General features: G+C 37.0%; 1 protein-coding gene across 2 annotated transcripts in view; it reads left to right on the top strand.

Annotated features, from left to right (window-relative positions):
• The window catches only part of LOC124165529 (GTP-binding protein Di-Ras2), a 535,614-nt gene that overhangs the window by 493,818 nt on the left and 15,500 nt on the right, over positions 1–26,296 (top strand). For both annotated transcript variants that reach the window (XM_046542971.1, XM_046542970.1), the window contains exon 4: positions 17,347–17,534. In XM_046542971.1, the coding sequence (XP_046398927.1) occupies positions 17,347–17,534 (188 nt within the window). The remainder of the gene's footprint in view (positions 1–17,346; positions 17,535–26,296) is intronic.

Below are 26,296 nucleotides of genomic sequence, written 5' to 3'. Positions count from 1 at the left end.
TTGATGCTATTTATATGTTTGATTAACGGCTCTAGAAGTCCATTTTGACTCATGGCAATTTAATCCATCATTAATTTATTGCCGTTGCAAGAATCCAAAATGAAAATAGTTCGAACCGAGTTACTCGAAGCGTCTCTTCGAAATTCCTCGTCAGAAAAATGGAGAATAAATGAGCTATATATACATGATCTCCGCAGTCAAAGTTTTATGCCCGTATATTTTTAGGACGAGAGCATAAATTAGGAGAATGATCGCAGTATAGGCCTATGAGTCCGGATTTGGGAATAAAATTTTATCGACATGGTGGCGATGTGAACGTGTACTCGTATACCCTCCGTGGTTTTACGGCCGCAAGTTTTATTTTACGATTCGCAAGGAGAGAACTGAGATGTACTGAATGAGATGTGGAATTTACCACTAGACCGAGCTTATTTTATTTCTATTATCGTAAAGGACCATTAGATTGTCTCCGTAGACATTTGGAGAGTACAACTTCTTTTGAAAGCGTGCCGTGAAAGTATTCAATGGAAGATTATGTTCCACTTTAAGTGCGAGATTCCAATGTGGGTTCCACTTGGTTTTGTGTTTACTGCCAATTTTTTTTTATCCGAAGGAATTTTTTGCACAACAATTATCTATGCAACGGCGACGGTTAGGTAAGCTTTGGAAAATGTCACGTGTTCTTTTATAAAAAGGCACATACCGAAGCTTAGAGCAAGTGTGATTTATCATTTCTTTCGTGAATTCTGGCAGAAATCTATTATTTTCTGGTGTAAAAATATAAGTTGTATAATGTGTCCAACCATCGCATGTAATTTTTGTGAATTGGTGATGTAAAAACATAGTGGTTTAAGATAGAAATTGGTGTAAGTATTTGAAATTATGAAAAAAATTATGAAAATTTTATTATATGTAGTATTAGGTGTGCCACTTTGAAACAAACTGGGAAATGAATTGCTTTCTTTTCATCAACACTCGCCATTACGTATTTTTTGTAAGCAATCTATAAAAAGTTTTAAAACTATGAGTTCACAATGAGCAAAGCTTTTATAACGCACTTTAATCCAGACTCTGTGATCATTGCTAAAATTTTGATGGATTGAAATAAAATGTAAAGAAGATAGCGATTTGATCCTCCTCTGTTGTTCGAATAACATGAACCAAAGGAAGTTCAATAGTCCTTGAAGTGCCTTCTAAAAGTACCCTGTGTGGCTGCATAGCATTCTGTAGTCGTTGTTTACTCCCTATTCTAAGTTGTTTCTCGGGATACCGATAAATTAAGAAAAACACGAATTGCTACCACATTAAAAAACATTAACGCATTTATTCCGCCACAGGCAATGATATCATGAGCAAAAGCCTTTTTCAGACTTGATTCAGAAGATTTTTATCGATAGAATCTATTCTAATCCTATATTTATGCGGCTTTAATTGTAATTCAACTATACATATTGAATTTTTGATAATCATAAATCGAAAATTATAAACTGAAATAATGTATTCAAATACGATGTTAGACGAATATTTTATCAGCCATTACTTTTTATTACCATTCATAGAAATAAGTGAAAAGTTTTTCTGTTTCCATAGCCCGCTTTGTCAAATACTTTCCTCAATTGAGAATATTCTTATTACCTTTAGCTATCGGATAAGTGTAAGGTTTAATGCATTTGGGAGACCCACTTAGCGGCCAAGGGATTATAAGCTTTGAGTGACCACTTGATCATTTCTTTTGTGTGTCACATGGCTCTTGTATGGGTCGACATATTGTAGGCTGTGAAACCAAAAATTATTTTAACTGTCGATACACCTATTACTAAGTCCCAAATTCTACTCCAATAAAATTTAGATTTTGTAGATTCCAACAACATTTGCTGCTCTCATATGTGTTGAGATGGAGTGAATTAATATCATTGGCGTTGGAAAGTCTAAGGAGTATTTTCAATCTTAGGCTAAGGCTTTTTATGGAATAAACTTTTTTCCTTTTTTCTAATTGTTTTGAATGTGACGGCTTTTGATTTCTTTCTTTAGTACCCTATCTCGTCAAGCCATTTCTTTTAATGTAGCTGTAATAGTTCTTTTAAAAAAATCTTTGAATTATTTAGCTTCTCCAGTTAAAATCTCCTTTACTAAAATATGCTGTTCCTGTTATTTTTTACACTTAAAAAATTGTGGCAAGACGCAAATTGGTTTTTTATTGGCCAGCAGCCGTAGTGCTTTTTGCAAATTATGTTGGAGAAATACAAAATTTGTTCAAAACGACTGGTACAAGAGGAAATTATGTGAAAATATTCCGTGATAACAATTATATAATTATACTTACATTGCCATAAAACATTATCATCAAATACTTATGACCAATATTTCAACAAATAACGCCACCTTCAGGTGAAAATAAGGCGAAAATGTTTGTCAAAAACTTCATTTTTACCTTCGAATTTGTTCATCAAACTTTTATTGTAAATTTTTCAAATATTGTCCTTTATTTTCCTTCTTTTGAATGAAACTTGGCCTGTCATTTTTATGACTACCTCTTCAAGTGCTTAAATTTTCCTTAATCGATCCATGGTGCTACAGAAAATGACGAGGATCAAATGGATCGACTGAATTAGTAATGAGGAAGTCCTAAGAAGAGTTGGAGAGAAGGGAATCCTCATGAAAACATTCATAAGAAGACGAAACAATCCTAAAGGCTACATCTTGAGACGTGATGGCCTTGTGAAGACAATCGTCGAGGGGCAAGTGGATGGCAAGAACGGAAAAGGAAGACCTCGATCGAAATATATGGAACAGTTAAAGGAGGATGTGAATGAGAAGAAATACATAGGTGTGAAAAGATTAGCTGATAGAAGAATCGAGTGGAAAGCTGCGTCAAACCAATCTTAGGATTGTTGACCAGTGAAAATTATGATGAATCGATCCAAAAGAAGCAATATGTGGACATATGTGCATATAAATATAGGTAGATGTACGAATAAAAATATTTATGATAATGTACGGCTTCTCTTGATCGCTTGATTCCTCTGAGGCTGTATTATAGATGAAGGAAACACCTGGCTTTCCCAAAAATCCTTGACCCTTCAGTACCAATCACGACCTCCTTGTGGTAACGGGTGAGGAAATAAGGGTCATCCAGTAGATTGTACCCTTCTTTTCCCCCTGGATTATGTGAGGGACGGTTCGACCCCCACAGAGCCATTCCCCAGGGGACTTCGGGAGAAGAATGGGATGCTATTGATCCTCTAGGAGAGTATATGGAGGGCACCACAAGCCGAAACTCTTTTTTTTTATCCGTTCCGGCGGTAAATCGTCAAAGTCCGATATCATCATCACTCTTAAAGAATTATGAAGAGTTTCCTAGGTGACGACATTCTCGGAAAATTTGAGGAAACGGGAAATCTGGAAAATAATGGTTGAAGAAAAACATAAAAACGTGAATTAGACGCTATCGGAAAAGTTCATAAAAATTTTTCAGTTTAGCAGGGAAAGTTGAAACAATTGAAATTGAATTTTATCCATATTAAAGATAGAGTAGAGAAGGAAATTAATCATTTGTTCAATTATTTTATTAATTCTTAAAAATATCCATAGCATCAAGAATTTGAACACACGGAGTATCAAGAAGACTTGTACCTTGAAAAATGAGGACAATAAAAATTAGAAGATGTAAAGGAACTGTCGGGCACTATCCACCAGAAAGGAACCCTTTTTAATTAGCCATGCCATTCTTTGTCTTGAAAAATATAATGAAGATAAAAATTGAAGAAAAGTCCCTCGAGCCTCCATCTATGTGTTAAGTGGTAATCCAAGGATGTTCTTCTATGAATGAATGATTTTGTTGATACTGTAGTGTCCATTACCCCAAAACAGCACAGTGAGGCCTTTTACGTCAACAACTAACAATGATTGTTCACAAACACCCATGGTCCGGTTAGGGACAACCTACCCAGGTGGAATTCGTACCCTTGACCTTCGTTTTGGCAGGTTAGAACTTCCCTCACCGCCACCGAAATATATATTAGATACCCATTTTTTTGGAATTTATTGTAATTCAGGATTACTATGTAGTGCAGGCAACATATTAAACAATATAAGCGAGGAGCCACTTTGCGCTCTTAAGTCTGCACCTTGAATATTTGGCGCGAATATGGAGTCCGGCACAGAAACTCACGATACTTCTGTTTTAAGTAAATCCATGCTAATTTTAACAAAATTGAAAAATTTATACATTTTTTTAACAACAGATGGTGTCATAACATACCCATTTGAGTGGCTTGATGAGTAGTATGTTGGTGAAGTTATGTAAACTCAATGTAAAGAAGCTTGAGGAGAATGAAAACACACTCGGGGAACCCGAGAGAGACCCGGGAATTTCTGTAACCGAATGGTTGCCCTAAGTTAGTGGCATTGGGGGCAAGGAGGGGAATGTGGAAGGGTTTATAGGATTGGCAGAGGTCTCGGCGAGTGTCCCTAAGGAAGAATGCGGACAGGGTATATCTCGGGAATGGACTCACACACGCCAACTCCAAGGGAATCCACAGGTATAGGGCTGCGTGATGGAGGTGGAGGGGTCGGGGGGTAACTCAACTCCCCGCTTTACGGCGTGGGTCGGCAATATTTTTACGTCATAGAGCCACATGTTCAGCTTAGCGTAGATAGACAAATTCATATGCTTCATCAGTTGGGTAAAATTTGTTCATTATTGTGAAAATTTGGGTAATAGATTTTAATATTGATGGGATTTCTTTCACAAATTTCGTGAATTCAACATTGTTATTCTTCTATTCCCATATCCGCTCTCTTCGACCTCTAAAAATTGCCTTAATCGATCCAGGGGAAAAAATCGCATACTTATTCATTTGCGTAAATGAAACTATTTATTTACAATGGTTACCATGAGAAAAAATTCCCCTGGACCTGGGATCTAACTACGAACCTTTAGCTTTCCACAAAAGTCCATAATTCGATTCCCAGACCAGGGGATTTTTTTCTCATGGCAATTCATGTAAACTTCACCGTAGTTCATGCGGAAAGCTCTAGATATAGCATAAAAAATAATTTTTCTTCTGTACGGCTTCTCTAAATGTCCCCTTATGTTCTATAATAGGTGAAGGAATCACCTCGTCCTCTTTTGCGACAATTTGAAGCATTTCAACAGTGGAAGGCGTGACAATCCGGACTACTCTCTCTGCCTGAAGGGGCCAATTTGACTTCTTCCTTATTGTATGATTAATTTCAGGCACAAACTATCGCGATGCAGCTATTGTTATGGTAGTAAAGGTTGAGTTTTTCTACGCCTCATAATGGTTAGTTGTCTCTGTAGAATTGTTTCATCGGTTTGGTATTTTTCCAAGTAATTTGGTAAGAATTCCATTCGTTCATATCAATTATATTGTAAAGTTATTCATAGCTTTATAGGCATTTTTTGGTAATAAGTAGAATCTAACCGTTATTATCGAGTGGGTACACTTAATTCATTTTAAATTCAATTAAATTAATATCATTTAGTTCATTTGGATTTAATTAATTAATTTTATTTTTTGAAACAAATTAAATTTCTTAAAATTTCTAAATTACTTAGAAGAACAAAAAATAGTGAGGGTAAGGGTAGGTTTCCAATAAAAGTTAAGCATTAGGAAAAATTTGTTTAAAAAACGTATAGCAGTATTCAAGCTATTAATCTATCTAAATAAAACCAGCATTTATAGTTTTTTCTACTTTAAAGAAGTCAAATGCCAATTAGACCGAATGATTTGCACTGGAACATTCCATGACAGGAAGAGGTCCATCGCCTACTAACAGTTATTGCTTCCAAACCTTTCGGTCTTAAGTTGACTAAAATTCATGAAAAAATTATAAACGAAATTGAAAATGGACTGATACGATCTCCTCAGTCTTTTAAATGCTTGTGATAATGAATTTAGAACGAGTATTCGAGTAAAATACGAGTAATATTTAAAATTACTACTTTATGTATCATTATAATATTAATTAGTATTAGTTGCGGGGCCCGGAAAGCTCCTTCATTTGCTGCAAGCGACTTACAAGTTGTTCGGCCCGAATTTATGGCGCTGGGCTAGGGTAGAAAAATATAGTTTTGTATAAAAAAGGAGCCGGGTTCATTTTATTATTACGCATGGCATTGGTGAATATGGTAGCCAAGGTCTCCTTACAATTTGCGATATTATGGGTTGAATCCAGCTTAATATAAGATTTTTTGTGGACGACAATGCTTCCCTTCCACATTCCTTCTCTAGTTTCATGAAGAAGTTACGTCGGTGTCAACCGTCATAGTTGGGATATTTACCAATAGTTTTATCTATCACGATAAATATGTCATATCTGTGTCACTGTTCTTTCTACCGGGTATAACTTAATTGTACATATTTTTTAACTTTGTCAATATTTTGTTATCAATTTATGCATCTCACTTCAAACTATTTATGACAAGAAATTACCATTTTGTTTTGAATTATATTTAACTTTATAAAGTCGTAACAGCTATATAGTTTAAAATCATCGGTTTTCGAGCCGTAATTGGTAAATAATTATTAGTGCCTCAGTCGTTAAATGTTTTCTTTTGTTTGTCCAATGACTCTGCTGTTGGATTGTTGCGCTAGGGTAAGTAAGTTTCCGGAAAGCAACCTAATAAGTTAGAATCCTATTGCAGCATTTTTTAGCCTAATTGGGGAGAAACTTGCAAGCTAAGTCTGTTTACGCCGACCTTGTTCTAGAGAAGATAATTTTGACTTTAGAAGTGACACTTGAAAACTCGCAGCCTCCGGAACCAGTATTAAGACTCCTTGAGAGGCATAAAATAAAATTTACGAATAAAATTATTTTAAGCTTTCTGCTGTTTTTTTCGTGGACCTAATGCTCCCCTGCCGTCGAAATTAGGATCCTACGACTCTAAGAGCAATTAGTACTGCATTTAGGATTGAGTAGAAAGCTTCTCCTTGACAGCATACGCGGCGCTGGTTCTTCAAGAGAGAAGGGGAAATGAGGAAAGGATTTAGGCTGATTCCTTCGCCATCTATTAGTATGAAACTCTCTCGGCTGTTCTCAGGATGAAAATTGACGGGAAGATTCTGCTAATGGCTCCTTTCCTTATCTCTTAAGCGAACCATTAGCTTAAAAATTTTTGTCCATATTTCCGTCTTCTTGACATAGTTGTATTTTTGAATTGGTGATGCAAAGATATTTTTCAATATTCTCGAGTCATTCCTAACCTTCGGGAGATTATATAATTACCGTCTTCTCAATAAATCATTTCTCTTTTTCTCAGACTATCCTTGGCTTCATGTAATAATAATAACGAAAAAAGCGTGAATTTTTTTTATAATCCTACTGGTTTTCATGTTTTTTTAAAGAAATTAATGTCATGATGGTTGTTTCTCATTGTAATCAGGTACAAGTTCGTTTGTTCCTATTTATAATTCTACCCTGAAGTCATGCTTTAAGTATGACCGAGGATAGTCAAGTAATTTTTAATAATCAAAGTTTCCACTTAAAAAGCATGGTATCTATGAACCTAATAAAACTGTGAGAAAATTGCAAAAACAACCTTAGATTATGACCTGTTTTAATTGTCCCAGAATAAATATTCTATACTTATTTAAACCCTGGCTAAAAAGAGATTCTTCCTTAGAATATTTTAAGCAGATTTCAGCTGATAATAGTCGCAAATATCTATCTGGAGAGGAAGAAAATATAATATAATTAAAATGTTATCGGGTGTCAATCGCAGTATTATTTGTTTTTTTTTGAAGAATTTCAGTTGCGTATCAGAAGTGGGATATATGAATTTTTCCATGAAATATTAGGATCCATTGTGAAACGATCCCATTTCGTAAAGTACGATGGCAATCGCCTTTAAAAACTTTGACGATTTTGGCAGCAAAGATAAAAAAGGCATTATGAACGTAAAAACTACCTAACTATTGAAAATCATATTTCATTCTTATTTGCTTTCATAAAAGAAAGCAACATGACAATTAGAGGAAGATGTTTGTAAACACTTTCTTACTATCTCCCGATTTTCTGGCCATTTTTCCTCAGGTGGCATTTTTCATAATATTCTCCGATGCCTGCCGAAGCTAAGGTCAATATTTTTGTGATAAACTTTTTTTAACCGTCCAACCAGCAACAGCCGTAGTTATATTACTAACTTATATTTCATTAATCTATTATTTTGGAGATTTTTTAAAACGTCGGTCCATAGTAACCAACTGATTTGGCTTTATTTTACATTGGAAATATTTATTCACGCATATGTCAAAGAATCCTTGCATGATAATCAGTTAAAACTTTATTTGTGATTTTTATCAGTTATGAACGAAGCACGTCCTCTATGAAAAAATTGTAAAAACCTGTTTCAAAATTTTATAAAATTTATACAATTGCCATGGCAATGTATAAAATTTTGAAACAGGTTTATACAATTTTTTCATAGGGGGTAAAATGGAGGCAAATCAACAAAGGCCATCATTGCGCATTTCATTGCAAAATTCTTGTCTGTATGCACCAAATTATCTTGCAGTAAAGTTAACGCTTAGATTTTCTCACCCGTATTAGTTGCGAAGACCATTTTAACTGCAAGTTACCAAAGTTATGAAATTGTAAGCTAGGAAATTATTTGATCTAATAATACAATATCAGAATGATTTTCTTAGTTTTGGAGCAAATGCAGCAGATAAACTGACAAAATCTTTAATAATGAAAATATGCTGAGTCACAGAAGCCCAATTATAATTTTGAAGCATCACCAAGGCACCGCGATTAAATTTATTTTCTGACTTTTGGAGTAAGTATATATACCTACTTTATACTACCGTGAGGTCTGATATCCTCTCAAATAGCCATAGACACTTCATTATTCAACGCAAAGATTTTTTTATAAGTCCAATTTTTCTTATAATTGTTCATTTATAGTCAAAAGTCATGAACTCCTTGCTGAATTATCCATATTTATGAGATTTTTTTTAGATACAACGTAGGCTTCAAGGTCTTACCTCGGCTTCTCCCCGCACGTGGCTTCATCTCGACCCATGTAAAAAAGGCGCATGCCTCATATCCGCAGTGTGCGGTTCTTAAGTAATATTTTACCATGAGGCACATGCCTTTTTCTCCTTTTTTCCACATCGCATCCACTTTTCTGCTTGGTTTGTAACGCGGGATTACGTGCCAGCTTATGAGAAATCGGGTTCTTCGAGATAATCTTACCGTATTCGCATTGGGAAGTATCTTTCATGCATGAAGAGCCTATGTTGACGTGCTGAGTACGGTAGGGCACGGAGCAATCTCTTGTCTATGCATATTAGAGACAGCATTTCCATTTGCGATGCATCTGTTTCTTCGATAGAAGAAAACGGATCGCTGCCATCATTCAAATATTTTTTTCGTATTTTTGCCGCGGTACTCCCGTCTCTATCTCTAAGTTTGATCAAATCAACCCCTGAATATTTCAATTCTCCAAGATTCTGCAGCTCTCTTCTGCAACTCTGCGTCGGTACTTTGAGAATACAATACTCTGTCTCCATGGAGAGCTGCTTAGCAGTGTTGTCACTCGGGGAAACTCTTTGATCGGAAGAACACATTTCCCCAGCGTATGGGGACTTCAACTTCCTCCTTGTCTATTGCGTCTATTTTCTTTCCAGTCTACGATGTACTTGGTGAAATTCGGTCACTCACTGAGGACGCAAAAAAATAGGAAAGAATCTAGTCCTGGATATATACCTATATGTAACCTATATATTTTCCTGAAATAACTGCGAAAGTTTTGAGAGGCTTTGTCGTGCAGGCAAACTACATGCAATCGTTTACGGCTTTGCTTACATTCGTTTTTATGATCAAGTTTAGAAATAATAGGCACGTTCGTAGCCAAAAGCACTTTTGCATCTTTGAAAACGTCGAAGTATGGACAAAAAGGTGGCAATAGTATTACCCTTTAACTGAGAATTTCCGTGTATGCTGTATGTTTTAAGAAGTGTCTCAGATGTGAGCAGATTTTGTCATAAAATTATTCTAATTTCGTTTTTTCTCTGAAGATGAATTTCTTGCAGCGATGTGCATCGCTCTAAAAGTTGATGTAAGTAAACGTCTCATTTCTAATGTTTCCGACACACAATTTATTTTGATCAAGTCATCATTAAGGGCCGTTAATCTGAGCTTAATACATAAGCAGACATACTCATACTCAGGGGAGATACGGAGTATACATTGGAGATAGAGATGGTAAATCAATAATTGATCAAACTGTAAGAGAATGAAAAAAACAGTGAAGATGTAAAAAAATATCAAGTAGGTAATTATATGTTTAATAGTGTAAAATAAGGTCTATTAGTCAAGACCATGCGTTTAACCAAATTACACCACCCTGTTCAAAAATTCTAAGAGTTCATTTTGCAAAAATTGAAAATCAGTGGTTGACAAAGATCTTCACTGTCGATCATTTAAAGCGCTTGCAGGGAAAAGTTTCTATGATCAGTTTAAAATTAGGAAGCATCTAATTAGGTGAGCGTGGGAAATTAAATCGGGGATTGATAGGTTTGCCAATTAATGTGCTCGTAAATACCTTAGAAAATATTTTCTGGTTTTCATGAGCCAGGATTATTAAGCCCAATTGGCGAGCGATAAAGCATTTGCATTCTATGCGGTAATCGGCTGAAAAATTTGGTGACTTCATAATTGGATGAAGAGCAGGAGCTGAGGCAAAGTTCCAGAGAACGAAAGATAGATGGAGCTCAAAATCTGTGGGAAAAATGCCATGAGAATCGGCTGGATCTCAAAATCAGAGCGTGGAATTCAACTATCATAAATTCAAGGAGGACTTATTTTTGCGTGCAGCTAACGTTCAGAGAGAGTGAAAAAATGAAAAAGAGACGTTCAGTATATGGTACAATAAAGGAAGTTTCACTGAATTATGGAAAAATAAGTTATTGGATCTAGTGCAGAATACCTGATTTTCTCCGCTGCTTATGGGCTTTATTGAATTTCATTTTCATTTTGCGGATAGGACAGCTGAAAAATAAAACACTTTTTTTCATTTTTAATGCGCAGAGAAAAAATTATTATTGATATAAAATGTTCTAACGGTGAAAGTAATATTTTATTCATAAATTTAGTGGAAAAAAAACTTTTTTAAATAGAGTTTTTCCTTACTGCAACAAAATATCTTTGTTTTCACAATAAAAAGTTACAAGATCACAGAATATAACATTTATTGGTCTCATCTCAACCAAAATCTGTATTAAGAATGAATATAATGGAAATAACAATTCATTCTCTTCATAAATCTGCTCAAACAGAGTTGCTAAAATTGGTTGGACCCGATAAGTGTTCCTTTTTGAGGGAAAAGGGAATTTAAACCCACGACAGCAGTAGTGAATCATTCGGAAATTGGGGATCACCTTAAAGGTCGGAATCGTTCTGCCGCTCAAGTGGAACATTTCGGAAATGGCGCCTGGGCAAAATCCTTTGGGTCTTTCCCCCCCACCCTTACCTTTGCCAATTGACTACCCTAAGCCACTAACCTCGATTTTTAAAACGTTATTTCACCCATCGACGAGCACTTCGCCCGGCTTTCCCATTCCTGTCTCCGCTTAATCTGAAGGAAAAGAGAAGTTGAAAGGTCAATGGTTCACCACCACATTCTTTTTGAGCATCACTGTCGTCACTTTCGCAGCAATTATTACTATTAAAGCGAATTGAGAACAGCACATTTTTCATCTAATTGGATTTGACATCTACTTTTTTCTTTTTTATATCCTTTTTATAGTTTTTTATAGTTTATATTTGTTAAATCTGCCGATTTTATGCTTTTTATTCAATGTAATGGCCATTTTGGCTGTGTTTGAATAATTTAATAAATAAATAAATAAATTTGTCTCCATTATCGAGAGTTTTCATAGTCTTTATAAATATTTGCATATAGTTTCTCAAGTTTGCGTAGCCAAAGTAGGAATTAAACTAGTACATTAATACACTAGTACAACTAGTACATTAAAGTACACTAGTACATTAACTAGTACATCAGAACCATTGGTAGTAGTACATCGTCATCGTTTTCCTTAAAATGTATGTTTTAATCCTCAGTTACTACAATATTATTTTAATGCTTATTATGTGCTTATGAAGTCTCGGTTCGTAATGATCCACAATTATTGTTTGAAGAGGTTGATAATAATATAGCGAATTAGATGCTAAAGTTGTGTCCGAGTTGATTCAATACGAGTAATTTTTCACTTCCCTCTATCAATTCTGCTACACGTTTGTAAATGCATATCAATCCGCTGAATGATCCAAATTTCTGTTCATCCTTTCCTTTTTCTGCGGTATTTATTCAGTTCAATAAATAAATGCTTATATCCAAACTTTTGCCTTTCTTGATGGGATTAACTCAGTGAATGTTTTCTTTTATCACCGCACTCTTGTGAATAAATATACAATTTCTTCACACTCATTGAAGTTCATGGACAAAATAATACGTTTTCCATACAAAGAGGTTTTTACATTTGAGGGATTCACATTTTATGGTGGGGCAAAGTCTGTTAACGTGTGCCTGAATTTTTTTTCACAATTCCATGATAATGTAAAAATTAGATATCTAAAAACACAGGCTGTCGCAATCGGCTTTAGGAGTGGTATTTCGTTTTCAGTCTTGGAGTCGTATTATGAATGATAGTGATGGTCATATAGTGAATTAACGCAGTTTTTTTGGATAATTAAAATGATTTTATTCAATGTTCTTGCCTGAAATTTCTCTATTTAAGCATCATGAAAGCTTTTATCTATCAAAAAGCTTTGCTGTTTTTTTAGGCAAACACCCGGAAAAACTTCCTCCGTAGTTACAGGTTGTTACAGTCCTAATTTGATTGATTCCAGCTTATAGATCCTTTGATTGTAAATTTACATTAGAATTTACGAGTTTTATGCCACATTTACTATTTTATATTTTTTGCATGACGCTTGGATTTAATATTAAAGTCGTTGGTTTGACCAAATCTCTGCTGCTTTGGTTTTTTTCTGCTTGGAGTGGAGCTACTCTTGGAAGGAAACTTGCGACTAAACGCTTGGGATTGCAGCAGCATTTCTTTTTACTCCGCTGAATTCTGTATCGGAAAAGGTTTGATGGGGAAAGAGCCGTCTATTTGGAGTATAAGCGGATGTGGTCGCACGCGTGAATGTCTACTTTCTGGGAGACAGGGGTCTGGCTGGCGTGAGTGCTTGATATGTAAATTCTGAGGATGGAAGGAATTTGATCCAGCCCGCTCGAGCCCATCGCGACGATATTTTGACGAGATGCGGTGAAAGGCGCCATCGGATTCTGGAGTATCTGCCGTCCAATTTTTTTTCATCGCCCCATTCTAGGAAAGAGACTCTTCCTCCACCGAAACTGGCTGTGTTCTTAAAGACTTCAAGGGTCCCCTTGGGATGGAACTAAAAAGGGAGTGCCTGAGAGGTTGACCTGGATCTGAGGAAGGAATTCCAGCCCGAAAGATTGTGTAAGAAAACGCGGATTAGTATCCTATTACAGCGGATTCTGACGAGTTTATTTCAGGAAAATTGTAACAACAGTGAGTGATTCCGTAAGTTTCATTTTCTTTACTCTGTCATAAGAGACGGCTCTTCATCCTTCAAATCTTTTCCGGTACAGAATTTAACAGGATAAAAAGAAATTTTGTTACGATCCCATGTGTACACTTGCACGTTTCACGCCAGGGTATGTTTTATCTATCATAAAAATTTTAAATGTGCAACAAAGCATCTTTCGTAACGAAGAAAGGTTAAAGAAGAATCATAGTCTCCGAAGAAATCATCTTTTATCTCATTATTATAGCAATGTTGATGCGATTAAAATTGAATAGCAAATTGATTACTTAGCATAAAATTTATTATAATATTTATTGTAAATTATACTTCAGATTCACCCAATCCAAGGTGAAAAAATCTTTTCGTGGTAGAAAAATCTCTAAAAAGTGTAGGGAAATGATTTACCTTGATGTTTTGATGTAACTTTCTATAATGGTAGCTGTAACCTTAAATCCTTTGAAAAGGCTATTTTCATTCTTTCATGCTTAAGTGTCTAATATTCCAGAAATGATAATGATATTTTGCGGAACTCGGTGATAAAATTTCTTTGGAATTTTAAGCTGAATATCTAGATGCAGTATATAGAAAATTTAGACCTGTGTCTTGTAGATCAGATTTGGTATGGTATGGTGGTATGGTATTTGGAGGAGGCGACCGACAGCTGAGGTCAATCGCACCATGAGGGAAGGGTAGGTAAGGAAGGGTGGAGAGAAACCTGGCGTCGGCATTAGCCTGCTCTTAACGAAAGGTGCCAAGGGGACCACGGCTTAACGTCCCATCCGACGGACGGAGTGTTGCGCTTGAAATGTCCTCCACACAACATTCAAGCAGGGATCGGGCAATCTCTGAAAAATCTCTGCCTCCACCGGGATTTGAACCCGAGGCCACAGGGTGGGAAGCCAACACTCTAGCCACCACACCAACCCGATCCCCTCAATCATATTTATAGCTGAACAAATGGACGTTGGGTTGCCATTTATTTAGATATCGAGAGAGCAGGTTATAGTGATAGTTGAAACAGGAGTAGTATTTTTCCACACTTTTTATTCTTCCTCGACCGTTTTAATCATTTCGCATTATTATCAAGAGCTGTCTAACCTAAGGAGCAGCAAGCCTGGTATTTATATTGAGGGTAGATGTAGGTGGGGTAATGTATAGAAGCAGGAGTGGTTGAGGTTGGGTACTCATTTGCGGGATGTCTATTCAGGGTCATCAGAAAAGGTTTTCAAGGGAGGAGGGACTCTTGCATTAAGGAAAGGTGAGGTCATCATTGGTACCACCTCATTGACATGACATTCACCAAGCAACTTCGAATATAGGCCTATCTAAAAAATTTCCACAAAATCCATTTTTTTACCTTTGTCAAATGCATGTAAAAGTTTTAAGTTAAAATCGGATGAGTGGTCACAGTAATACAAATGTTTTACAAACATAGATTTTTCGTCACAATTTAAAAGAGACTTTTTATGTTCATCAATTCTTACGTAAAATGTTCTCCCAGTCTGGACAACATAACAACAATTACAATCATTTGTTTTACATTTCAGAAAGTGAACACCACTCTTTTATCATTTATAGGGTCTTTAGAATTAAAAAACAGTTTACTGGAGGTGATAGGGTTATAAAAATATAACTTAAAATTATCCTTAGGAAACAATGTTCCAATTTTATATGAAAGATGGCCTAAAAATGGTAATTTTGTCCATTGTTCCTTTGAACGTGGTCTAGGGAAATATATTTGACCGTGGTATATATTAAGGATGGAAAATGTGAAAGAATGACACAAACGTGGGGTAAGTCACGAAGAATACGGAAAAGAAGAGCCATGAGAAAGTGATGGAACTAATATGAGGCAGGGAGAAATGAAGGGCAGCAGTGATCTAATCCAAGGTTTGAGACACCCACGCATGAAACTTTATATTGGATCACACTGACTTTATTTTGACTCTGTTTATGCATGCACACTTCACTGTTGGGACATATCACAATTATCTGACACAGAACGATCCGAAATTGCATTATTTAAAAAAATACCCAGCTCAAGTGTATAAATAGAGGTTAGATTAAGTGGTAACTTTTGGGTAATAAGTTTGCATGGCTCACACTTGGTCGGAATGTATTGACCAAGTGAAATTTTAATCTTAGCTCTCATTCAGGCTCAGAAAGATTTTAATCTACCTTGATAGCAAGAGAACGTTTTTATGCGATTTTAATCTCCGTAGCAGCTCTGGTGTTTGATTTATTCACCATTCATATATGAAACTTAAATATTTTTCGACGCTATAGCTTATTTTTTAAGTTCTCAGTTTAACGTATATAATTTTTAATTTATATTTTTATGGGAAATGTATAAAAATGCACAAATATATTTATAAATTGCAAAAAGAGTGTAATCAGGGCGTCTGACCAATCAGCTAATCGTGACTGAGGCACGCTAGCTCACAGAGTGGCTTTTAAGGCTGAGAACGTGGCCGCCTTCAGCGCTAAAATATTTTTGACACAAAAACTGTTGCTTGGACATAAAAACTGAGCAAATGTTTGGTTCAATAGACTGTATCTTTCAGTATTACTACAAAATATGATATTGGTAATGTATTTGAAGGAGGCGACAGGCAGCTTATGCCATGAACACCATCATGGAATGATAGGGAAAGTAGGGTGGAGAGAAGCTCGGCGAAGGCATTAGCCTACTCATAACGAAAGGCGCCATGGGGACCACGAATTGACATCCCATCTAACGGATGGAGTGCTGCACATAAAGTGCCCTCCAAAAAGCATTCAAGCAGGGATCGGGTGTAAGATTTTACACTTTCCCGGCGAACAGCATGTATAAACTCTTATCGGGATACCGTGCAGGTACGATTATGTAAGAGCGCCGACGTTTCGGCTACTCGTTACTCGTAGCCGTGTGAATGGGTAACGGGTCGGCATCCGAAACGTCGGCGCTCTTACATATTCTTACCCGCGCGGTATCCCGAGAAGAGTTTATACATACAGGGATCGGGTGGTTTCTGAAAAATCACTGCCACTAGCGGAAATTGAACTCGGACCCTCTGGGCAGGAAGCCAGTACTTGTTACAGTGGACACCACACCAACCCGATCCCCAATATGAGGTTCGTGAGTAATATTCATAACATTAATTTTTTTTCATTGGACATATGATCATGAGAAAACTCCAAATCACTCTGCTATTTTGAAAAGGTTCTATAGACTCACAGTTAGTCTGACAAAAAATAGCTTCATTCCTTGCTTATGTTTTAATCAAGTCAAATCTTTACTACCTTGCGTCATTTCCTTTACCGAAAAATAAAAACGCAATTTAGTACTTTCCCAAACCAATGCAACTAAAGTTTAAACAATGGACCTGATATTATGCTATGCATAGGTAACGTTTTTACTCTCCATCGCAAATTCTAATAGGCTGAAATTGAAAATCCCTGAAAAATTTATTAAAAAATCCTTTTAGACACTCTCAAGCTGACCCTGAATCCGAATGACTCCCTTTATATTGCAGTCTTCGGCTAAAAAGCAAGCTTTATCCATCGGACCTCTCCCTACTCGGATGTAACTCTTTCCACCCGTGGGAATTTCCCAACTTAAGCGCTCTCAATAAGCAAAGGGACGCGTTTCTTGCCCGCTTGACTCCTGTTGCGTATTCTTCGCACATGGAATGCACCTCCCTTCATTTATCCTTTCGTTTCGTCTCACATATATACATTTTCCTCAATCTCTTCGTCTCTTTCGATTGCCCGCAGGTCCGGGAGCAGAGGGCAGACGTGCTGGACATCCCGATCGTGTTGGCGGGCAACAAGGTGGACGTGGTGAGGGCCGGCGACTCCGGGGGCGGCGGTGGGGGTGGTGGGGGCGGGAACAACCCCCAGAAGAGAGCCGTCACTGCAGACGAGGTGGCAGAGTGGCTGACGTGCGAGATGCCGAACCTCAGGTAAGGCTCATTTAAGGAAATATATCCGCGGACGAGTCAGCGGCGCGGCACACAGCTTTCGCAAAAAAACCTGACGCAGTACTGCGCAAGAGGGAGGGTAGGTAGCGGTGTAGGAAGTGAATGGAAAAATCTACGTCTTCATCATTCCTTGCGGGTCTCTTTAACCCTCGAGCGGTCGCGCTGGCGTATAAAGTACGCCAATCTTCGAAAACCAAGGTATTCAAAATTTTACGTACATTCTAGTATAAAATGGCCGCGTGTATTCTTACAAATGGAACGGAACCCTAGGACGGGCTCGCGAGGATACACTCCCAGGGCAGGGTCTATAAGCGCGAGATTTTTACCTCTGCACCCAGAAGGGGGAGGCTAGGAAGGAGAAGGGAAGGAGGCGCCGCCGCGATAGAGGCCCGACGACGACTCCTGGGACAGGATAGGGAAGGAAGGGACGAGGAATCCCACACCGCCGCAAGGCGGGCGGGTCTTACTATCAGCATCAGCCATTGCTATTCTAACAACTTTGGAGGATTATCCTATGAGGAAGAATAATCCAACGATCAAATCGTTAGATATATAGCGTGTATTCTTACAATGTACTTTGACTGTGTATAGTGCGAGTTTTCAAATATTAAATATTGTAGCTAAATCATCTTTAGATCAACAAGAGGAACCGATACCCGTGGCGTACAAAGTACGCCGCGCGACCGGCCGTGTACCAATTGTACCACCTGCGTACCTTTATATCTGTATCACCTATAAATGTGCAAGCTTGAACTAATTTCTACTAATAAAGATATTTTTTTTATATAGAGTGTTATCATATAAATTCTATTTCGTAGACAAAGTATTCCACTCGCCCGGTCGTGTAAAAATATCAGGCGCGCCCTCTCGAGGGTTAAGGGTGTTTGGCAGGGAGTGAGTGTTCAATGTCGGAATGTGAGTATACACATAACCGTCATCCTGAATCCCGAATATTAGCATCCATTCTCAGTGATATCTTCGAACCCGAAAATAAAGTTAATATGGTCGGCGATGGCATAAAAGAGTTTTCTCCCATCTACATGACTAACCTTGACATTTTCAGACGTGATTTCATCTTTTTGACTGAAAAAGTCTCTTTTTCGAGTCATAGCATAGCGTAAAATAATGTGGAGTGCTGGGGGTTGCCTACCCCGAAAAAGTGTTTTCTGTGACACTATAAAAGGACATTTTCTCGATAATTAAAAGCAATATTGCTTTAAAAAAGTTTGTCTAAAATATCAATTTAAAGTCCAAACATATACCCTACTGCAAAAAAGAGTTCTTACTCAAACCAAATTTAAATTATTTACATTTTTAACATTTTTTGCTAAAAATTTCGAAATTCTATAGGGTAAATGGCGAGCAGAAGATATTAACCGATTAGAAAAGAAATCATGTCTGTAAACCTATCTGGGTACCCAACATTAGCCGGGTATTACGATTCGCTCCTAAAAAAAGTGGCAAAACGAGGCATCCTAGTATACACCAATATGTAGCATTCAATATGCTGCGTCACTGCTGTCATCGAAAAAAGGTCATAGCCCATACATATGCCAGCTTTGTGAGCTCTCTTCGATCATGTATTGTTCCACGCAACTTGACACGAGCCATTAAAAAAATATGAAATTATTCAGTGCCTCGATACGTCGACCAAAATTATTTACTCGACCAAGCAATTGATTATACTGATGGCACATCTGTTACTGTCCCTGATAGTCCTGGGAAAGAACGACATTTCAAATCTCTCCACTCTGCAGTCTATGTCTCATAAGTTCCTTCCGTGATGTCTGCTGCCATAATACAACGGTAATTGAATTTTACGTTTCATGACATCCGCGAACACGTCCTCTCTGAATCTGTTTAGTAGTTTCAGCCTATATTTCGTTTTTCGCTCTAGTAGTGACTCCCAGCATAACTCATCTATCAATACGCTCACGCTATAAAATGCTCTGTACTACACTTTGTGATTCAGGGTCAACATACTTGATGCCAAACTTTAGATTTTCCCAAAGGGTTCACGGCAGTGCCATCCAGTGACGTCATGGCAAAATTAGCAGTGCCGGAACGCACTTTCCTCAACTTTTCAATAGAAGTGAAATATTACTCTGTGTGTTTTTTACTACAGATAAGTTATTATTTATTTTATTAACCCTTTCTAACCCAGAGCTGCTCCTGGGAGAAATCGAATTTTAAGATTTTTGATACTGAAAACTTCAAAATTTTGCACTCAAACATAATTATTGTGGCAGCTAAATACTTCGTCATTACAATTTGCACCACAAAGTAATCCTTGGTTTAGATATTTCCTAAATAGAGCAGGAAATTTATAAATTTTTTATGTTGCTTAGAAGCAGCACTGATTTATAATGGTCAAAAAATATTTTGTTTTGGTTACGAATGTGTGTATTAGAAATTTTGAGGCAACAAAATTGAAAGAAGTGTTATTTGATTATTATTTTGATAACCATTGCCGGAACGGCGCACAGTGGTTCCAAATCGAAAAAAGCTGGCCAAAAGTCATTTTTTCGACTTTTTACGAGGAAGTTTTGATTTATGTATTCGGATTCTGCAGGATATGGCCTATAATATTTCGTACCTGATAGGTCTGTGTGATTATTATGTTGACCTGTGTAACCCGTCAAACATGGGCATATTCAGCCTAAAACGCCCGAGGCGTAGAAATAGTCGATTTTAGGGTAATTCAACTTATTAAATGACTATTTTAATTTCATGGGATTCATCTGTCAATTTTAATACGGTAAGTTTGCATATTTTTTCACAATATTATAGTAATTTTTGTTGGTTTCAGAATTTATTATAACAATATTTAATTATTTATAATGTTAGCTATTTTTGGGCCTATTTTTAGTCAAATGTGTCGATATAGTTTTGTGCCCCTCCGTGCCCCTCGAAGATTCCTATGCTCAATCTTTAGGAAGAGTATGTACAACAAGATGGAGAAAAAAAATCTTGCCTATACTTGCCTATCCGACATCTAGAGGGTTTTAAGTTGAGCGGTGCACCGCTCCGCTGAGGGCGGCTGGCCGGCGGCCGGCGGGAGACAGTGGCATTATCGCTCAAATATTCCTGTATGGGTGGTCAAACTTGCATGGTGTATACTTAGCATAATTCTACACCCTGTACGATTGCATACATCAAGTAAGAACTTCACGCCTATCGTATGCACACTTCTCGTTTGTGCACTCACCTTCAAATATTCATGAAACCAATGAGGGCCAGTTTTCATGCTCTTAATGAGAAACACTATGAGTGATCAAAAGCCACTACTTAAGTCCTCATGCGAAAACCTTACAGTAACCACAAGATGCTTTTCTCTGTAAAACTTTCCTCATATTTTTATAGAGAAGAGATCCCTTACATGCCGTACAGCGTTGTCAGCACGTTATTCCGAAATAACGTATTGGCGATATGAGAAATAAATGCTCCCTAATGCCAAGAATTGTTCACAGAATCATTTCAACAGCCCATAGACGTAGATAGGATTGAATTCGGAGGGAAAAATTCGTCTAAACCCACCAATGGAGCGTGAATCTTGCAAGTGCATTTTTTAATAATAATGGAATGAGGATGACGGCCTCCCTCACCATAGCCATTGCATGGATGTGGTGAATATTTCCCACCCAGTTTTACTTAATGATTTTCTTAGTGAAAAAGTGCTGTGCTCCAAACTGTGTTAACACGGCTAACTCGAGAAACTTGTCCTGTCCAGATAATTAAAGCACTTGGTTTGCAAATGTTTGGCATTCAAATTTCAGGGTACGCCGGAAACTCAGAGGCAAGTCTGTATAAGCTTTATATCTTTTATTCCATGTCAACTCATAATTTTCGGTTTATTATTGGTTAAAAATAGACAACTTTTGGAAATCACATTCATCGTTTCAGCCGTAAATACTCCTGTTAAATTTGAATTATGGGTGCCGCAAATTTTTTCGTACCTTGCGGTGTACAATAAAAATACAGAGAGGAAAGAATATTAATAAGCGAAGAAGAAGGAATATGTCGTGGAATATATGAAAACAAGATTTCGACTGAATGAAATCAAGCATGCAAAAAATATTCTGACGCGTTTTGTGCGAAGAATGGTTTCTCGAAATACCTGAGAAAGTGGAATTAAAGCTCGAGGACAGATGAGCATTTCAAAGAGATGTTCAAAAGCTGGTTGCAGAAGGAAATGAAATTCCCTCCAGAAGCATATCAATATCTCCCTCTCGCATCTAGTGAGTGAAAATGATTACCTTATGCACAATCGGTGAATATATGCAGTGTATAAAAATAATCACTCATTAATCTCAATCATCATATTTTTTAAAGTGAATTTTTAATTCAGGATTTCATTTCAGACAAGATGAAATTACTTGTAAATATAAAATTATAATCAATAAGTAAGAAATATTGGACCCGTTTCTATTATTTTGAAAAATCTACGAATAAATGCTTTATGTGTATGAAATGTAATTATTAATGTGGTTTGAAATTTTCATGACGGGTGTCGATGAAAGACTTATTCATAGACTTTCAGTGTTATTAAAATCTCTGTCCTGCGGCTATGAGGTAAATAATGAATCCTTCAGGCAGTATTGCATTGAAATAGCTGAGCTGGGCATCGATTATAGTTGGTATTATATTCTGCTCATGGTGCATAAAGTGCTGATACATGGAACAACAATGTCCAAAGAATCTTTTCTTACAATTGAAGTTTTAGCGGAGGAAGCATTGGAGGCCAGGAACATAGACATGAGGAAATTCCGAGAGCATTGTACAAGAAAATACCCAAGAATTTTAAATTATGAAGATATCTTTCGAAGACTCCTTTAAATATCTGAATCATACATTTTAATTACATCAGGAGTTACAAAAAAACGAGGTCAGTCTATCAGGTGAGGTGAAAATTTGCTAATTTTAAGTGATTCGCAGAACGACAATGAGTCCGATGGTGTGGCATCGGGCGACGATTATTTTAAAATTTGTTCTTTGTGATACATGAAAGCGATTTTATTGAAATTCGAACATTATTTTCCTCAATGTTTTTAATATCAGTCATTTTATTTCATCTTATGTGACTTATCAAATATATGGAAGCCAAAAATGAGTGTGTGAGAGTACTTTTTTTTTCGATTTTGGTATCTCACCAACTATGCTGATGGTCGCGGGTTCGAATCTCACCAATTTCATGTCGTAAATTCTATAATGGGTTTTAACAACAATTTATACATCTTTTACCTTAAAATTATACTAATTTAAACTCTCCATGAACACCAAGTTATCACCAATCGCAATGACATCTATATTGAGATTTTCTAAAAAAATGTTTAAATAATAACAGCTCAAATAATGATAAAATGAAGAGACATCGTAAAAATAATGCCAAAATCAGATTCAGACGATCAAAATCAGTAAGGGAGATCCACTTTTGTTGCTGTTTTAGCTAAAATTACGACGTTATTAATTTTGGCCAGCTTTTTTCGATTTGGGACCACTGTGCGGCGCGGCGTTCCGGCGCTTTCCGGCACCATGACACCACTGGTTCCATCCTCTATATTACCTGGCATTATAACTCCAGCGTATCATTCGATTTTACAGTTCACCGTTGACATTGTGGGCCAAAAAGGGTAGACAAAGGAGATTGCCTCATGTTGGTTTCATTATTTTTTAAAGGGGAGCTTGGTAACCTCATATATACATCTTCTCGCTACAGAATAAAGGGTCATGTGCTCAGATTCCAAGTGTAATATACAAGAATTGCCATGAGAAAAAATTTACAATTTTACATTACAATTTTAATAAAATATTCTTGTATATTTCACCGTCGTTCACGCGGCAGGGTTAGAAATATTACACATACCGCTTTGCGCGGCTTTAGCGCAGTTATGAGGCTCTCAACCGGTTGTGGCTTCTTGGAGGTCCTTTTTCCTCGCGTTGCCATCCTTGATGGACCGCGAGGGCCTAACATCTAGTACCATCAGCCTCGGTATAATTGCCATGGGAATTGAAGAACCTGGGTAGCGTAGTGGTCTGCGCAGTGGCCCGGAAAGCCAAAGGTTTGTGGTTCGATTCCCGGTCCAGGGGAATTTTTTCTCATGGCAATTCTTCTGTATTTCACCGCCGTGGCAGGGTTAGAAATATTACATATCCAATTGTAATGTTCGAAAATGACTCAAGTAAATGAACTGTATCCCTAACTCTGAATTTGTGAATTTTAAATAAGCATCGCTTTTCTGGGGTGATCTCTCTCTGTTGAAAATAACTTTCGCGTTGAAGCTCTAAGTGAGCGTATTACTTCAATAGCCTGAATAATTACCAAACTGCATTTTTTATGGTATGGCATTTGGAGAAGGCGACCGATAGCTGAGGTCGTTTCCGCCATGAGGGAAGGATAGATAAGGAAGGGTGGAGAAAAACCCGGTGTCGGCATAAGTTTGCTCTTAACGAAAGGTGGCAAGGGGACCACGAATTAGCATCCCGTCCGACGGACGGAGTGTTGTGCTTGAAATGTCCTCCACACAATATTCAAGCAGGGTTCGGGCAGTCTCTGAAGATTCTCTGCCACCGCCAGGATTTTGAACCCGAATCCTCGGGGTCCAACACTCTAACCACCACAGCAACCCGTTCCCCTTGAGTTTTTTAAATCGAAGAATTGCATGTGTATTATACACGAGATATCAATATTAATATTATTAATTTGAAGAAGAGTAGAGCCAACAGCAATACCTAAGAGGTGTACTTATTTGTTTTGACTCGTGATCGAACTAGCTGATGACTTGGTTATTAATATTAAATATAGCTTGTGCAAACATTGTACATATATATGACGTGGTAAGTGTGATTTTATATTAAATTTAACGACAAATTTAATGAAAAATAATGCGAAAGATGAATAAAGCAACTAAGAAATAATGAATTTCATAAAAAGGTAAGCCTAAATAAGCGGTGATTGAAGAAATAACGCCATAAATGAAGTGCAAAAAACAAATTGTTTGTCTTACTTATGTCAGTGAAATCTGTAAAACCAACTTTTATCACAATCAGCATGAGTAGCAATGCAGAAAGTTGAGAAATTACTCCTTCAATCTATAGATATGAATATTTCCACTGGGCCGTCTGTCATCTTCAGATTGTCTTTCTTGCTACTGTCGCTTTCCTACACACATTTTCATCCATCTGCTTTTCTCTTGCTCGACACCAGTTGGCGCCGTCGTGTCGATTCACTCCGCTCCACGAGCATCTTTTGTTCTTCAAAATCCTCTCCTCCTCCCTTATTACTCGTCGGAAAGCACCCTACTCCACTTTCCCTTCATAATGAGACAACTCGGGTTCTTTCCATCACCTCTTTTAGAAATGCGGAAAAGTGCCAAAAGTTTAATGTTGCTTCATTATGGATGTCGAGGGCTTTTCACCATGTGGCTCCACCAGCCTCCTACATTTTGTTTTCTCCACTTCATTTACGACGTTTTTCCTTCAACCGCCACTTATTTAAGGCTTTATTTTTTGAAGCTAGTACACAAAGAAAGTTCATTTTTTGCTATATTCATCTTTCGCGTTCTATTTCATTACATTTGTCGTTAAATTTAATGTAATATAACATTTAGCATCACGTCGTCTGCAAGGTAATTTTCTACCGAAGTTGAATTTTGAAAGAAATACTGTTTTGCCAGTTTTTCTTACCAGCTATTTTAATTCCTTGTTGAGAATATCTGATTAGTTTCATTCATTAGTTGATTAAATACAGTTGAAAGATTATATTTTGAAATTATCTTGGAAATGTATACTTCATTGCTCGCGCCAACCTCCTTAAATAACTGAAGTCAATACCTTGACGAATTCCCTAGCAAGCAGGTTCCAAACCCGTGTATTGATCAAGGTAGATTCGGGAACTCGCTGCTGTAGCCATTTCAAGTAATCCTATTCGCTGAGAAAACCGAGAACTTGATTACGATGGTATTCGCCTGGGTATTCATAGTATTCCTTTCAGTACCTTTTCAACGCATCAGTTGGTTCATTCAGAAACTCATGCATGCATTTCGGTTTCTAAGTAATCATTTAATTAGTAGAGTATCAGTGGGGTTGTAACGCCTGATTATTTTAACGTTTTTATAAATTCACTTTGTTGTTTGTCATCTTATCCGGGTCAAATCTTGCAACTCAATTTCAACCCACTTTCCGATTACCTATCAAGCTGAAATTTTCAGGCTAACTCAGAAGCAGATGACATTGCAATATTATGACACTCTAATTATAGTTTTAACTGTATTTCGACTCTGGTATTCAGAATTTAAAATTAACCATGGAGATTAGTTTTAAAAATGGCCACCAAAATCCGACGCGATAATTTTTTTTAATAAACTTTATTCTTAAATTACTTTCGTAGAATTATTTGCATAAAGGTTGTTTATAAAGAAGTGAGTGTACTGTTTCATTGATGGATTTGGTATATAGGAAAATGTAGTGTAAAAAATGGCCACCAAAATCCGTCACGATAAAAACGTTTTTTTAAACAACTTTATTCTTGAATTACTTTCGTAGAATTATTTGCAAATAGATTGTTTATAACAAAGTGGGTGTATTTTTTGCATTGCTGGCTTTGGTGAGTAAAAAGACAAGATGTGACATCACAGTCGTTTCCTTTTGGCTTACCGTAGGCTTCATGGGTGCCGACTTACAAAAAAATATTGGGGGGCCCAAACCGGGGATCTTGCCCCGGGAAATTTTATATGTAGTGAGTTTTA

The sequence above is a fragment of the Ischnura elegans genome, chromosome 9, assembly GCF_921293095.1.
Source record: "Ischnura elegans chromosome 9, ioIscEleg1.1, whole genome shotgun sequence".
Taxonomy (NCBI): Eukaryota; Metazoa; Arthropoda; class Insecta; order Odonata; family Coenagrionidae; genus Ischnura; species Ischnura elegans.
The sequence above is the reverse complement of the archived record's forward strand: the minus strand, read 5'-3'. Positions and strand labels throughout refer to the sequence as shown.